Source organism: Anomaloglossus baeobatrachus, chromosome 6, assembly GCF_048569485.1.
Source record: "Anomaloglossus baeobatrachus isolate aAnoBae1 chromosome 6, aAnoBae1.hap1, whole genome shotgun sequence".
Taxonomy (NCBI): Eukaryota; Metazoa; Chordata; class Amphibia; order Anura; family Aromobatidae; genus Anomaloglossus; species Anomaloglossus baeobatrachus.
Window position 1 is genome coordinate 146,824,528 of NC_134358.1, and position 16,879 is coordinate 146,841,406.

The 16,879-nt window shown below is 44.2% G+C and overlaps 1 protein-coding gene across 1 annotated transcript in view; it reads left to right on the top strand.

The window, feature by feature from the left end:
• The window catches only part of PRKDC (protein kinase, DNA-activated, catalytic subunit), a 527,347-nt gene that overhangs the window by 452,762 nt on the left and 57,706 nt on the right, over positions 1–16,879 (top strand). Inside the window, exons 73-74 of the mRNA XM_075353287.1 lie at positions 2,705–2,865; positions 15,002–15,213. Of these exons, the coding sequence (XP_075209402.1) occupies positions 2,705–2,865; positions 15,002–15,213 (373 nt within the window). The remainder of the gene's footprint in view (positions 1–2,704; positions 2,866–15,001; positions 15,214–16,879) is intronic.

The window sequence follows — 16,879 nt, forward strand, 5'->3', positions numbered from 1 at the left end:
AGCTGCAAAAGACATTTATTCCCTTTTTATCTTACATATAAGTGCTCTTATATCGAAGATGAACGTTGACTAAGCCCACTAATTCTTATGAAACCGCCATCTAATATGTATGGTAGTGTTCCCTATCCCAGTGGGAAATGTCTGTGGATAATGCTCACGCCTTTGTTTTTACAGGCAAGTCTGTTAGCGGCTTATTACAGCTTCCTATTGAACTCACATACATGCTTGAGCAAATCAAGCATTGTCGATGGTGGTTTCGGTAGAATAGCTGTCACCAAATAAGCATTTGGTAACCTTCTATCTAGGTGTATTGTCATTTTTAGTTTAGTTTTTATTTATGTTTATCTCACTGCATTATGTAATAAGATCAAGGACCAGTAGACTCTGTGAACATTATGAGTAGAAGTTTAGACAGAGAGATTTGCTAAGAATAATGTATTTAATTGATGGTACAAATTGCTGCAGAAAAGTGAAGTATATGTCTAGTGACCTGGAGATCAGAGCTGTATCCTTACAGTGGCACCCCTGATCAAAATTAATTATTGTGAACAGTTCAGCAAATTGAAGATGAAATAACTGATTTCCTTTGTATTTTAGGGGGGGGGGGGGTGGAGAAATCATATTTTACATTTTTAAACGTACAAAAAGGAAATTGGAGATGCAAAAGTTTGGACACCCTTGGAGATTTGTGTTTGCTGAGATACCTTTGACCAAGATTTCAGACCTTAATTAGCCTGTTATGTTTATATTATCATTGGGAAAGGCCAGTGGATGCACATTTCATAGTTTTATAAAAACCCAGCCTCCTCTAACCTTGTGCCAAAAAATAGCAGCCATGGATTCTTCTAAGCAGCTGCCTAGCACTCTGAAAATAAAAATGATAGAGGGCCACAAAATAGGAGAAGGGCTATAAGATGATAGCAAAGAGTTTTCAAGTTGCCCTTTCCTCACGTCAAAATGTAATTAAGAAATGGCAGCTAACAGGAACAGTGAAGGTCATGATAAGGTCTGGAAGACCAAGCAAAATTTCTGTGCGAGCTGCTCGTAAGATTGCTAGACAGGAAAATCAGAACCCCTGCTTGACTGCAAAAGATCTTAGCAGATTCTAGATTTGTGGTACATTGTTCTACTGTTCAGAGACATCTGCACAAATATGGCCTTCATGGAAGAGTCATTAGATGAAAATCTCTCCTGCATCCTCAATATAAAATTCAGCGTCAAGAGTATGCAAAAGAACATGTAAACCAGCTGATGCAATATGGAGACAAACCCGGTGGACCGATGAGGTTAAAATAGAAAAATAGAACTCCTTGGCCGCAATGATCGAACATATGTGTGGAGAAAAAAAGGGCACAGAATATCAGGAAAAGAATATCTCGCTAACCATTAAGCATTGGGGTGGATCAATCGTGCTATGAGGTTGTGTTGCATCCAATGACACGGGGAACATTTCGTGGGTAGAGGGAAGAATGAATTCAATGATATGTCAACAAATTCTTGATGCAAACATAACACCATCTGTAAAAAAACCTGAAGTTCAAAAGAGGATGGCTTCTACAAATGGATAATGATTTTAAACACATGTCAAAATCCACAATAGACTACCTCAAAAAGCTCAAGCTGAAGATTATACGATGGCCGTCACAGTCCCCTGATCTGAACATCATTGAAATCTGTGGCTAGTCCACAAAAGAGCAGTGCATGCAAGACGACCCAGTAGCGTTGGAAGACTTTTTCTAGGAAGGATGAATGAAAATCCCACCAACAAGAATTGAAAGACTCTTGGCTGGCTGCAAAAAATTTTTACATTTGTGATACTTGCCAAAGTGGGTGCTACTTGCCTAGGGCTAGCATCAGCACACATGGGTAAATGCCGGGACCCTGGAACACTGCGGGCCCCACTCGGTGGCGGCGGTGGTGATTAGCTTTCTGTGGCCCCGGGCCAAGTTCCGGGTACTGCAGTTCTCAGGCTGCCAGCCGCAAGTTCCTGTCTGGCAGCCCTGCACTTTTTCCCCACAGCGTTCAGCTGCGTTGTGTGCCTGTGCATAAATGTTCATCTGTGCGCGGAGCTAGCATGCCGTTCACTCCTGCCCACAGATGAAGTGATAGAGGAGCCGCAGTGCAGCATCACCAGGAAGCAGACACAGAGCTGTAAACTGTATGTGCCCCCCCCCCCGCTTCCCCCTAGCTGTATGGGCCCCCAGATCTGTATGAGCCAACCTCAAGAGCAGTATGGGCCCGCTGAGCAGCATGAGCCATCCTCCCAGAGCAGTATGGGCCCCCAGACCTGTATGAAACACCCTCCCAGAGCAGTATGGGCCCCCCAGACCTGTATGTGCCAACCCCCAGAGCAGTATGGGCACCTGCATGACCCACATGCTGATTGTGGCTTAAGGTTTATGATCTCTGGCTTAGTGAGTAATAAAAACCTGAAAGAATAACACCAATGCTGTACCATATGCACTTTTCTTTATAAAATGTTTCTAACTTTTATTGCAACTTTACTAGTATAGTAACTATAGCTGCACTTCTAGTTCGCTTCGATATGAGCCAGCAACTGTCTTACGTGTTTCAAACAAAATTTTTTAGTCATAGCACTTAACGAAATATATAGCAGGGTATTTTCTATGCCGGTCTGTTATACATCAGTTTTTATCAATATACAAACAAGCCACAAAATGTTCTGCATTCTTTTCACGAATAGTGTTACACGCCCAAGACTGCAAACAATTCCCTGAAATTATAGTGGATAAAATGATTAAGGCATTAAAGCTGGAGTCTAAAGAAGCTCGGCTAAGATTTCCAAGGCTGCTTCAGATTATTGAACTGTATCCCGATGAAACTTTGGACTTGATGACCAGAGAGGTGAGTTAAACACACCAACAACTAAACTGACATGAAATGCAATGTATTTTCTGGATGTCTGGTTAAATATCTAATACAAAAATAAATGTAGGAGGAGTCCAAAAGCGGTGTGATTATTTTTTTTATTTTTTTTCCTTTCTCTTTATGGCATTTACTGTATGGGTCACCCTCGGGCTATTTTTCATTTTTGTTTTTTCCTCCCCTTCTTAAGAGAGATGTAACTTTTTATTTTTCCATTATTCTTGCCATATGAGGGCTTATTTTTTGCGGGACGAGTTGGACTTTTGAATGAAGCCATTAGTTTTATCATATCGTGTGCTTAGAAAACGGGAACAAAAAATACCAAGTTCAGTGTAATTGCAAAAAAAGTGCAATTGCGCGATTGTTTTTAGTGGTGATCATAGTGTTCACTATATAGTAAAACTGATGTGTCAGTATGATGCCTCACAGCGGTACAAGTTAGTAAATACCAAACATGTATACTTTTACTTTTATCTAAGGTGTTAAAATTCAGAACTTTGTCCAAAAAAAGAGAAGTGCTGTTGTCGCCATTTTCTGAGACCCGTAGCGTTTTCATTTTTTGGGCTCTATGGCTCAGCGACTGCTTTTTTGTGTGTTTTGTGCTGACATTTTTATATATGCAATTTTTGTGCAGATGCTATCTTTTAATCACCTGTTATTGTGTTTTGAAAAAATTTTGCAGCGACCAAAAAAACGTAATTTTGGCATTTGGAATTTTTTTTCTCGTCACGCAATTTGCCAATCAGATTAATTAATTTTATATTTTGATAGATCGGGCATTTTTGAACACAGTGATAAAAAAATACCTATATTTGGTAACAGTTTTATTTTCAATGGGGCAATTTGTGGGTGGTTTGAACTTTTAAGCTATGTGCGCACGCTGCAGATTTACCGCGGATTTTACCTCAGACTTGCTGCAGAAAATGTTTCTAACATTTCTACAGCAAAACCTATGGGTATAAAAAAAATGCTGTGCGCACACTGCTATTTTTTTATACCTGCGGATTTACTGTGGAATTTCCGCTGTGGAATTAATGAGCATGTCACTTCTTTTCTGCAGGTGCCTGTGGTTTTTGCCATAGATAATGGTAAAAATCTGCAAGGACCAACCTGCGGAAAATCCGAACTTAACCGCGACAAAACCGCATGCGGATTTTGTTGCGGTTTTGGTGTGTTTTTTTTTTACCGAAGGCAGAGGGTCCGGTTTTTCCTTAAGAAAAAGTAAATTTCTAGTGCGCACATAGCCTTAGGTTTTTTTCTTCCTAATTTTAAAAACATTTTTTTTTTACATTTTTATTTATTTTTCTAGTCCCCCCCCTAGGGAACTTTATCATTGCACAATCCAATCGCTTGTTCATTTCTGCTGATCAGAGCAAGTATCGCTCTGATCAGCAGGAATGTAGTGTTCCTGTGAGTGCTGGCGCTCTGTCAGCTCTCACAGGAAGTTTGTCATGGAAGCGTCGGGTCATCAGCTGACCCCGCGCTACCATTTCAACACATTAGCTACCCGTGATCACGTCACTGGGCCGCTGATGGCGGTGGGGAACAGCACAATCCCCGTCATAGCCATTTAAATCGCGCTGTCAAATACTGTATCTAAAGGGTTAACTGGTGCGGGTGGATCTGCGATGTACCTGCGCCTGCTAGCCACACTTGTCTGCTGATCAGATCAGCAGAGATGCGTAGAGATTACTGTGGCCTTGCCGCTGGAGCTCGCAGTAACCGTGGGGAGGCGACCAATGACTTATCAGTACGTCATTGTTCATGAATGGGTTAATTTTATTTATTTTTTTCCTTTTTTATCTTATGGACTTTTATTGTTGTGGAAATACATTTTCTTTATCGTTCGTTATGGGAGACCCAAACCATGGGTGTATAGCTTCTGCCTCCGGAGGACACACAAAGTACTACACTAAAAGTGTAGCTCCTCCCTCCGAGCATATACACTCCCCGGATGACAAATCCAACCAGTTCAATGTTTTGTGTTCAGGAGGTCACACACACACATGCATCCTCTGATTTTTGATTTTTGATTTCAAAGATTTGGAAGAAAAGCGGGTCCAATCTGGACTCCCGGCATGTCCCTTCTCACCCCACTGTGTCGGCGGTGCTGTTAAGGTTGATTTCAGGGCTGGAGCCCTTTTCATGCCGCGCTCCTTCACCATCCCTTGAGGCTCTGGCTTGAAGTGGGAGCCATCACGGTTCTCACTGCTTTGCAGGAGACCGGTCTCCATCCGCAGCCCTGTTCAGGATCCTGCCGGACGGAGCGATGACCCCCCAGGGACCTGGCACCTGCGTCTCAAGCTAAGTACTGAGACGTTATTACCACAGAAAGTGGTCTTTCTAGGGGTCCCTTGTACTTTATGGGGGACCCATTTTGTGGGGGAGAATGTGTTATATGTATGTTTTAACATTTCCGGCCGGTTCTCCAGTTCTCACTGGAGAACCGCGCCGATGGTGCCTGCACGCTGGCCGCATGTTTAAATCTAGGCCCCGGCTTCGCCTGAGGCCTAGTTTCGATTCTATGTCAGTCAGTGCAGTGAGACAGGGTGGCTCCGCCCACCGGCTGCTCAGCACAGGGAAGGGACACTCCTCACTGAGGAAAGCTTCTCTCCCCTGTATGCCTCATTGGCCCTCCGTCCTGCTCTGAGTAGGCCCCGCCCCTTCTCCTCGCTGCGGACGCCATTTTCTCAGCGTTCTAGGGCACAGAGATCAATGTCTGCAAACACATTGTGACAAATGGGGGCCTGGGACAGAGCCCCCAGTTCTGGGGGATCTGGAGGGCACAGAGATGCCCCTATGTTAAACAGTATGGCAAGCCACAACCTCCGGTTGTGCAGCTGCTTATACACTCTGTTTATATACTCTGCTGGGGTTTTTTTTCCGAAAAGCCCCCACTTCTGGGGAATCTGGAGGGCACAGAGATGTTATGTTATACGGTCTGGCAAGCCACAACCTCTGGTTGTGCTGCTGCTTATATACTCTGTTTATATACTCTGCTGGGGGTCTCTCTGGTCAGAGCCCCCACTTCTGCAGCATGTCTCATATCAGTGCAGGGCTGCAAGGCTGTTTTTTATTATGCACCGCATGTTGACTCGTACTGTCTGTACCGAGCACATAACCACATTGTGATGCCTGCTCTGACATAGTGGTGCCTCAGCCTGGAGGCTTATCCCCAGTGGTTCCTCCGGCTGCTCCGACTCCGGGGTAGAATCCCTCTCTCCAGGGGACAGCTGTCCCGGACACTGCTGAGCATGCATCAGCCCCCTTCTCAGGGCGCTTCTGCTGCTACGGCTCGCTCAGCAAAGCTCACAGAGGATTCTTCATCTGGGAGCCCGTCCTCCTAAAATGGAGACGCAGGGTCCCCTTTCCCTCCTCGCCCCGCGGCTCTGGTTCACGAGCTGACTCGCAGGACAAGGAGGATGCCTTACTGGGGGCTCGGACGCTCTCCATGTACCCTATTGATCTGTCCGAAAGTGACGCAGATGCTAATGATTTGATTGCGTCCATTATATTTGTACTGGACCTCAATCCGCCTGTATCAGGGGAGCACCCCTCTTTGGCAGAAAAGCATCAGTATATCTTGCCTAAGAGAACAAGGAGTGTGTTCCTTATCCACTCCAGCATTCAGGTCACTGTGACCAAGCCCAGAGCCTGTCCTGACAGACTCTTCCCAGAGCGTGGTTCTGATGACTGTTTCCCCCTTCCACCAATGGTGGTCAAGGAGTGGGCTCATTCACCAAGGGTGGACCCTCCGGGGTCTAGACTTTCAGCCCGGACAGTTGTATCAGTGGCTGACGGCACCTCTCTGAGGATCCCACTGTCCGCCAGGTTGTCCTGCTGGCAAAATCTATATATGAGGCGGCAGGGGCCTCGTTCTCCCCATCTTTTGCAGCAGTGCGGGCTCTCAAAGCCATCTCTGCTTCTCGGGAGGAGATGCATTCCCTCACCAGGGCCTTTATGCCCGAATTGGTTGCCTTAACTTCCAGGCTTCAGTCTTTTCATCCTATAGCTGGAGACTGTCACCGCACTGCGGTGGCCTCGGCTACTTCCCTCGCTATCCGCAGGTTCCTGTGGCTTCGAGATTGGAAGGCAGATGCTTCTTAAGAAGTTCCTTGCTGGACTCCCTTTTGCTGGGACCAGTCTATTCGGTGAACAACTGGATGAAATTATTAAGGAAGCTTTTGGCAGGAAGAGTACTTCCATGCCACAACCCAGGAAACCTTCCAGGGCAGGAACCATTCGAGGTTTCGTTCCTTTCGTTTCCTCTAACTGGTCGTCCTCTAAGCCCTCGGCCTCGTCCACTAACTCAGCCAAGGTCCGTAAACCAACTGGCACATGAAGCCGCGTCCTAAGTCGGCAGGAGCTGCTGCCACCAGGGCAGCCTCCTCTTGATTATCTGGCCGCGCCAGTAACGTCCTTGGTCGGTGGCAGGCTCTCCCTCTTGGGCGACGTGTGGTTGCAACACGTCTTCGATCAGTGGGTGTGGGTTACCATCTCCCACGGCTACAGAATAGAATTCTATCCAGCCGCCAAACAGATTTTTTTCTGACAACTCCCCCCTGCTCCAAGGCCGCCGCCTTCTCACAGGCCGTGGCATTCTTGCAGGCCAATGGAGTAATTGTACCAGTTCCCGACTGGGAACGGTTCTGAGATTTCTACTCAAATCTCTTCCTAGTCCCCGAAAAGGACGGTGCTTTCCGACCTGGATCTCAAGCTTCTCAACAAGCATGTTCAGGTGCGGCAATTTTGCATGGAATCTCTGCGATCAGTCAATGACCCAAGGAGATTTCTTAGCATCCATCGACATCAGAGATGTCTCTCTGCATGTGCCATTCGCAGTTTCACACCAGCGTTGGCTACGTTTTGTAATCGGAGAGGAACATTTCCAATTCGTGGCTCTCCCCTTGGGTTAGCCACGGCCCCTCGTGTATTCACCAGTTGCGGTTCTGCTCCTCCAGGGGTTGGTAGTGATTCCTTACCTGGACGCCCTTCTAGTCAGGGCTTCATCCAGTGCAGACTGTCAGCGGAGTGTCTCGCTCACTCTCGCCACGCTTGCAAGTCCACTCTGACCCCGACCCAGGAACTTACGTACCTAGGGATGCAATTCGAGACTCTGCTGGCACTTGTGAAGCTGCCCTTAGTCAAACAGCAGTCTCTTCATCTGGCGGTTTGCTCTCTGCTGAGGCTCCGCCGTCATTCCATCAGGCACCTCATGCAGGTGCTGGGTCAGATGGTGGCGTCAATACAAGCGGTTCCCCTTGCCAGTTCCATCTGCGTCCCCTGCAGCTGGACATTTTCCGCTGTTGGGACAAGGGACTTCTTCCTTGCACAGGCTGGTGGCTCTGTCGCCACAGACCAGGAGCTCTCTTTAAGTGGTGGCTTCGGCCCCTCTCTCTGTACCAGGGACACTCCTTTCTGGCCCCGTCATGGGTGATTCTCACCACGGATGCCAGTCTATCCGGCTGGGGAGCAGTGTTTCTCCACCACCGAGCACAGGGCACTTGGACTCCGTCCGAATCAGCCCTCTCGATCAATGTGCTGGAAATCAGGGCTGTAGTCCTAGGACTCGCAGCCGCCTAGCAAAGTTGGAAGTTCAACATATCCTTCAGTGGACGGAGGACTCCAAGTCCACCATATCCGCAGTCCACATCCCAGGCGCAGAAAACTGGGAGGCAGATTATCTCAGCCGTCAAACCGTGGACAGCGGCGAGTGAGCCCTGCATCCGGCAGTGTTCCGGTCAATTTAGCAGGCGGGGCACTCCGGGAGTGGATCTAATGGCATCCCGGCACAACAACAAGGTCCCGGTTTACGTGGCTCGCTCCCACGATCCTCAGGCCTTGGCAGCGGACGCGCTGGTTCCAGATTGGTCCCAGTTCCGTCTGGCCTACGTGTTTCCCCCTCTAGCTCTCTTGCCCAGAGTCCTGCGCAAGATCAAAATGGAGGGCCGTCGGGTCGTACTCATCGCCCCAGGCCCAGGCGATCTTGGTTCCCAGACCTGCTCCGTCTGTTCGTAGAGGTGCTGTGGCATCTCCCGGACCGGCCAGACATTCTCTCAGAGGGTCCGTTTTCCACAACAATTCTGCGGCTCTCAGATTGACGGCGTGGCTCTTGAGCCCTGAATCCTTACGGCTTCAGGCATTCCTTCCGAGGTCATCTTCACTATGACTCAGGCTCGGAAGTCTTCCTCGGCCAGGATTTACCTCAGGACTTGGAGAATTTTCCTGTCCTGGTGTCGTTCTTCCGGCCATGCTCCTTGGCCGTTTTTTCCTTGCCGACCATCCTGTCCTTTCTACAGTCCGGCCTGCAGCTAGGTCTGTCCCTCATTCCCTCAAGGGACAGGTCTCGGCTCTGTCAGCGTTGTTCCAGCGGCGTATCGCCCGACTGGCCCAGGTGCGCACCTTCATGCAGGGCGCATCTCACATCATTCCGCCTTACCGGCGGTCTCTGGATCCCTGAGACCTTACTCTGGTCCTCATGGCCTTACAGAAACCCCCCTTTGAGCCTCTTAGGGAGGTTTCGTTGTTTAGTCTTTCACAGAAAGTGGTCTTTCTGGTGGCCATAATTTCTCTCAGGAGAGTCTCTTATTTGACTGTGCTCTCTTCGGAGTCACCCTTTTTGTTTTTTTTCACCAAGACAAGGTGGTTCTCCGTCCAACTCCGGGCCTTCTCCCTAAGGTGGTGTCTCCTTTCCACCTTAACCAGGACATTTCATTGTCTTCCCTTTGTTCGGCCCCTGTGCATCGCTTTGAGAAAGCGTTGCATGCTTTAGATTTGGTGCCTACGCTCCGGATCTATGTGTCACGCACCGCTGTTTTTTTTTTAGGCGGTGCACCTCTCTTTTTGTGCTGACCACAGGTCAGCGCAAGGGTCTCTCGGCTTCTAAACCGACCCTAGCTCATTGGATTAGGTTGGCCATATCCGATGCCTACCAATGTTCTCAGATGCCTCCCCCGCCGGGGATTAAGGCGCACTCGACCAGAGCTGTCGGTGCCTCTTGGGCTACGGCTCAGCAGGTCTGTCAGGCTGCCACTTGGTCTAGTCTGCACATCCTTTCGAAGCACTACCAAGTGCATGCTCATGCTTCGGCAGATGCGAGCTTGGGCAGACGCATCCTTCGGACGGCTGTCGCCCATTTGTGAAGTTAGGTTTCGCCTACTTCTCAGTTTCTGTTTATTTCCCACCCATGGACTGCTTTGAGACGTCCCATGGTTTGGGTCTCCCATAAGGAACGATAAAGAAAAAGAGAATTTTGTTTACTTACCGTAAATTCTTTTTCTTATAGTTCCGACATGGGAGACCCAGCACCCTCCCTGTTGCCTGTTGGCAGCTTTCTTGTTCCGTGTGTTTTCACCGGCTGTTGTTGTAGACAGAAGTTCCGGTTATTCCGGGTTTTACTCTATCTCTACTTATGGGTGGATGTCCTCCTTCAGCTTTGGCACTAAACTGGTTGGATTTGTCATCCGGGGAGTGTATATGCTTGGAGGGAGGAGCTACACTTTTAGTGTAGTACTTTGTGTGTCCTCCGGAGGCAGAAGCTATACACCCATGGTTTGGGTCTCCCATGTCGGAACTATAAGAAAAAGAATTTACGGTAAGTAAACAAAATTCTCTTTTTTATTTATTTTTAATGTGGGGAAAAGCGTTGATTTGAATTTTAAGCTTTAACGTTTTAAATATTTATTTACTTTTTTTCTTTTACTCCTCTTTAAGTTTATTTTTTAGCATTCGTAGGGGACGTGACCCTACAATAGTTTGAGCGCTTATACTATAAGCTTATAACTGAGCTTCACAGGAGCACCAAGTTGTCAGTAGCGGTGGCTGCCATAGTTTCCGATATGTACATTGCTATTGCATTGTGAGGGGCCAGTGAGAGCACCCCCTGGGGTGAAGCAAAGGTCCCCTGCTGTAAGAAACAGCAGGGGAGATCATTTGAAAGCCGTTGCTATGGCCACGGCAATCAAATGAACTTTAGGCAGTAAAATTACATCCCTGGTCGTTAAGTCACGTTAAAATAGGACGTAATTTTACTGCCCGCGGTCGTGAAGGGGTTAAGACATTAAATTGCGACTGCTCGAGCATGAATTCCTCTGCTGTGGAACAAAAAAAGACTCAATCTCAAAAGTTCCCCTATGATTTTCTAAAATTAATGAAGTGATTAGTGGAGAAACTTGCCTCTACTGTCAATACGTCCTAGGATCGTTTTTACAAAAACTAGTTTGATTGGCATGAATTCTTTTCCCCTGCTGAATATCTGGCCTCTATTGGAGAAAATGTAATTGGTAAACACAGGACCTCATGCCTGCTCACCTCTTCCCTCATCTCTCCTCAATCCCTCCTGCTCATCTTTTTGCTTCTCCTCCTCTTTTCTTTTCTCTGCTCTTCTCCTTTATTTTTCTGTTTATCCTTTTTATGGTTACAATCTCTTACTCAATTTGTGTTGTCATGGAGGCTTAAATGCTGTTTCATTAATGCGGAACTTGTGCTTTTGCCTTAGATTGCCTTGATGGTTTTACTGTTAAGATATTAATTCCTGTTTTTTATGATAGTTGTTACATAGGTTGAAAAAAGCTCTAGGTCCATCTAGTTCAACCTTCCACCAATTCTACATTTTGTCCCTAAGTTACTTATAACCAACAATGTTGTGTGTATTGAGAAAATCATCCAGCCCTTTTTTTAAAAGCTGTTATAGTATCTGCCATTACTACCTCTTGCGGTAGGGCATTCCACAGTCTGACTGCTCTAACTGTAAAGAACCCTTTCCTATTTAGCTGCTGGAATCGCTTTTCTTCCACTTGCAGTGTATGCCCCCTGGTCCTTAGTATTGTCTTTGGAAGTCATGTGCCAGTCCTTTATGTTGACCACACATGTATTTATACATATAAATGAGATCTCCTCGGAGACATGTTTTTTGTAAGCTAAACAAATCTAACTATTTCAACCTCTCATCATATGTGAGGCCTTCCATTCCTTGTAGTAGTCTAGTTTCCTGCCTTTGAACTGACTCTAACTTCTGAATGTCCTTTTTAAAATGTGGAGCCCAAAATTGGATCCCATATTCCAGATGTGGCCTTACAAGTGACCTACAGTTAGGTCCAGAAATATTTGGACAGTGACACAATTTTCGCGAGTTGGGCTCTGCATGCCACCACATTGGATTTGAAATGAAACCTTTACAACAGAATTCAAGTGCAGATTGTAACGTTTAATTTGAAGGTTTGAACAAAAATATCTGATAGAAATTGTAGGAATTGTACACATTTCTTTACAAACACTCCACATTTTAGGAGGTCAAAAGTAATTGGACAAATACACCAAACCCAAACAAAATATTTTTAATTTCAATATTTTGTTGCGAATCCTTTGGAGGCAATCACTGCCTTAAGTCTGGAACCCATGGACATCACCAACCGCTGGGTTTCCTCCTTCTTAATGCTTTGCCAGGCCTTTACAGCCGCATCCTTCAGGTCTTGCTTGTTTGTGGGTCTTTCCGTCTTAAGTCTGGATTTGAGCAAGTGAAATGCTCAATTGGGTTAAGATCTGGTGATTGACTTGGCCATTGCAGAATGTTCCACTTTTTTGCACTCATGAACTCCTGGGTAGCTTTGGCTGTATGCTTGGGGTCATTGTCCATCTGTACTATGAAGCGCCGTCCGATCAACTTTGCGGCATTTGGCTGAATCTGGGCTGAAAGTATATCCCGGTACACTTCAGATTTCATCCAGCTACTCTTGTCTGCTGTTATGTCATCAATAAACACAAGTGACCCAGTGCCATTGAAAGCCATGCATGCCCATGCCATCACGTTGCCTCCACCATGTTTTACAGAGGATGTGGTGTGCCTTGGATCATGTGCCGTTCCCTTTCTTCTCCAAACTTTTTTTTTCCCATCATTCTGGTACAGGTTGATCTTTGTCTCATCTGTCCATAGAATACTTTTCCAGAACTGAGCTGGCTTCATGAGGTATTTTTCAGCAAATTTAACTCTGGTCTGTCTATTTTTGGAATTGATGAATGGTTTGCATCTAGATGTGAACCCTTTGTATTTACTTTCATGGAGTCTTCTCTTTACTGTTGACTTAGAGACAGATACACCTACTTCACTGAGAGTGTTCTGGACTTCAGTTGATGTTGTGAACGGGTTCTTCTTCACCAAAGAAAGTATGCGGCGATCATCCACCAATGTTGTCATCCGTGGACGCCCAGGCCTTTTTGAGTTCCCAAGCTCACCAGTCAATTCCTTTTTTCTCAGAATGTACCCGACTGTTGATTTTGCTACTCCAAGCATGTCTGCTATCTCTCTGATGGATTTTTTCTTTTTTTTTCAGCCTCAGGATGTTCTGCTTCACCTCAATTGAGAGTTCCTTAGACCGCATGTTGTCTGGTCACAGCAACAGCTTCCAAATGCAAAACCACACACCTGTAATCAACCCCAGACCTTTTAACTACTTCATTGATTACAGGTTAACGAGGGAGACGCCTTCAGAGTTAATTGCAGCCCTTAGAGTCCCTTGTCCAATTACTTTTGGTCCCTTGAAAAAGAGGAGGCTATGCATTAGAGCTATGATTCCTAAACCCTTTCTCTGATTTGGATGTGAAAAACTCTCATATTGCAGCTGGGAGTGTGCACTTTCAGCCCATATTATATATATAATTGTATTTCTGAACATGTTTTTGTAAACAGCTAAAATAACAAAACTTGAGTCACTGTCCAAATATTTCTGGACCTAACTGTATAGAGGAGTAACAATATGTTGGGCTCACGGGATCTAATCTCTCTTTTTATACACCCTAAAATCTTGTTTGCTTTAGCAGCTGCTCCTTGACATTGAGTGCTGCTGCTTATCTTATTTGTAATAAGAATACCCAAGTCCTTCTCCTGTTCTGTAGTCCCGAGTTTACTTCCATATAATGTATACGCAGCTAGAGGATTACTCCATCCTAGGTGCATTACTTTACATTTATCAACATTAAATCTAATTTGCCAATTATCTGCCCATTCTGACATCTTATCCAGATCTTTTTGTAATATTGTACTATTGTACTATCAAGGTCAGTTTTTAATATCCTACATAGTTTGGTGTCATCAACAGAGACTGACACTTTACTATCAATCCCATCCACAAGGTCATTAATATAGAGATTAAAAAAGAACCGGTCCTAGCACAGATCCCTGCGGCAACCCACTGCTGACTATAGCCCATTTAGAGAATATACCATTTATGACTACTCTTTGTTTCCTATCTTTTAGCCAATTCCTTACCCAGTTGCATATAGTTTCCCCTAGTTCCTGCTTCTGCAGCTTCAGTATAAGGCTATTATATGGTATAGTATCAAATGCCTTTGCAAAGTCCAAATAAATCACATCAGCTGTATCACCAATATCCAGATTTGCACTTAACCCTCATAGAGCCCCAATAGGTTGGTTAGACACGACTTATTCTTCATGAATCCATGCTGTCTGTCAGTTATTATATTATTTTCTGCAATATATTTGTGCATGTCATCCCTTAAAATGCCCTCAAAAACTTTGCATACTACTGATGTCAGGCTTACTGGACGGTAGTTGCCTGGATCCACCCTCTTACCTTTGTTATTCATACTACTATTATGTTTGATATTGATACTACAATTTTATAGTTCTTGGTTGTCTTCAGAAGCTGCGTCAAAATTGCTGATAAATGTACAGCTTGTGTTTACAACTAGTAACTTTTTTAGTGTGCCCTGTTTACACTAGACATGCAACTTTTTCTATTTCTATGCAAATAAACTGAGAAGGAATTGATCTTTTAGATTAGAGCCTTCTTAGCATATATTCAAAATATACATTCATACCAAGGTTTTTTTCTTATTCTTATATATACAAAATACTATGTAACCTGCAGGTTTCAATCAATGGCAGTTATTTTAAAAACATGTTGAAATTATTAGGGGGTTCCATAATGATTTGTTTTTTTAGTAGTTCACTTTTACTTGGCATTTATAGAATACCAATATTATAAAGATCACTTTTTCTAGTGAATAAAATCACGTATCTGTTTTAAATTCTGAGCTGATTTTTGAGAATAATAGAAAAATTGAGCAGTTTTTGTTAATGAAATATATTGATTTTCAGGTCAGTTCTGTTCCATGTTGGCTGTTCATTGGCTGGATAAGTCAAATGATGGCAATGCTTGATAAAAAGGAATCTCTAGCTGTACAGATTATCATAGATGAAATCGCTAACTACTACCCTCAATCTCTCGTGTATCCCTTCATGATCAGTGGACAAAACTATAACTTTGAAGACACGGTTGATGGACACAAGAGTAAATCGTTTGTGGAAAAGTAAGTAAATGGAAATTGGAATTTGATAATTTTGCATCCTTTTCTTAATTTGAAGGTGCTCTCCAAGGTTAAAAAAAAAACAAACAAAAAAAAACATGGCTGCTTTCTTTCAGATACAGCACAATGTCTGACCATGTGTTGTGCATGTTATTACAGCTTAGGTCAATACTCTTCAATTTTAATTTAATTTTATTTTTCCGGAGGGGGGTGGTCATTATAAATAACATACCATTATTCATTTCATTATGACAATACACATTCATATGGATTTTTTATTTTTTGCTATAAAATATTTTTTTAAATATTTATTTTTGTGTCCCCACGTTGCAACACCCATAGCATTTTTATTTTTTCTTTGGCATCCAGTAGCTGCATTATGGATACTTTTTGTGCGACTAATTAAAGTTTTTATTAGCACTATTTTGGGACGCATATGACTTTGTGATTCCATTTTTCTGTGGTCATTGAGAAACCCCAACCCCCAAAACTGTAATTCTGTCTTATTTTTACAGTGCTGACTTTCCAGGGTGTCCGTTTTTGTTATTATGGATGCAACACTACAAAGTGATAGTTTTAAAATCAAACTACAATGCAAAATTATGAACTAGGAAATTATGCAATTGGCTTGATTAATCTACAGCAAACGTGGGAAATTGATATTTCCCAAGGGGCTTCTTAAGGGACCCTGACAATTGTGGAGGGCTGAACCAACCAACTGAACTTAATTCTGAATATTATTATTTTATATTTTTATCACTTAATATTGAGCAGAATGCAGTATTTTTTGCAGCATTTACAGAGAATACTGGTTGTGAAAGGTTTTATTGTAACATTAATTTTTACCTGTAACAGTTAATGAAAACCATATAATTTGCTGCTGTTTATAAAATTTATTAAAACTAACTGCTCATTCAGCCGTAAATGGGTATTCTCAAGTTGTCTCTTGAGCAGCTCAGAGCAGTGCAGTTTCCTTACTTTCTGGTTTCCAGAATCACAGGCTTTCTTTCTTGAGCAACGGATATGGTGATGTGTAAATGCCCCCATACATGTTAACCATCAGCCAACTGAACCCCCTGATATTGACAGGATTGGCATATGGTCTAATGTGTATGGGGGCGCAGGCTGAGTGATGTTCAAGAGAAATATTGATTGCATATGTCTGATTTTGGACTTTCAATTACATTGTTCTCCCTGAAATAATCCTTGTCAGTTGGCGGCTTTCTCATAGAGAATACAAAAGTGTTCTGCTGAATGAGCGCTCCTGTGAATGGAAGTGTTGGCTAAGATGGATTGTCAACCAAAGCATGGTTCTGTCATCTGCCATCTAATGTGTATGGCCAGGTTAAATCTATAGCATTAGTAGAACTATCAACCTCTGCTTTAACACTAATAGTTTGTTCTAAAGGCCCTGTCACACACAGAGATAAATCTGCGTCAGATCTCTGCTTCCAGTGAAATCGGGGACATTTTGTTCCATTTGTACACAGCCAAAAACCTGGCACTGATTGTCCACAATTTCACTGCAACCACAGATCTGCCGCAGATTTATCTCTGTGTGTGACAGGGCCTTTAGTCTACACTGCTATCACTATGTTTACACATAGAAATAAGGCATTTCAACAAGGTCACATCTCCACAGACAGGAATAACAGAGAGCCGTGATTAC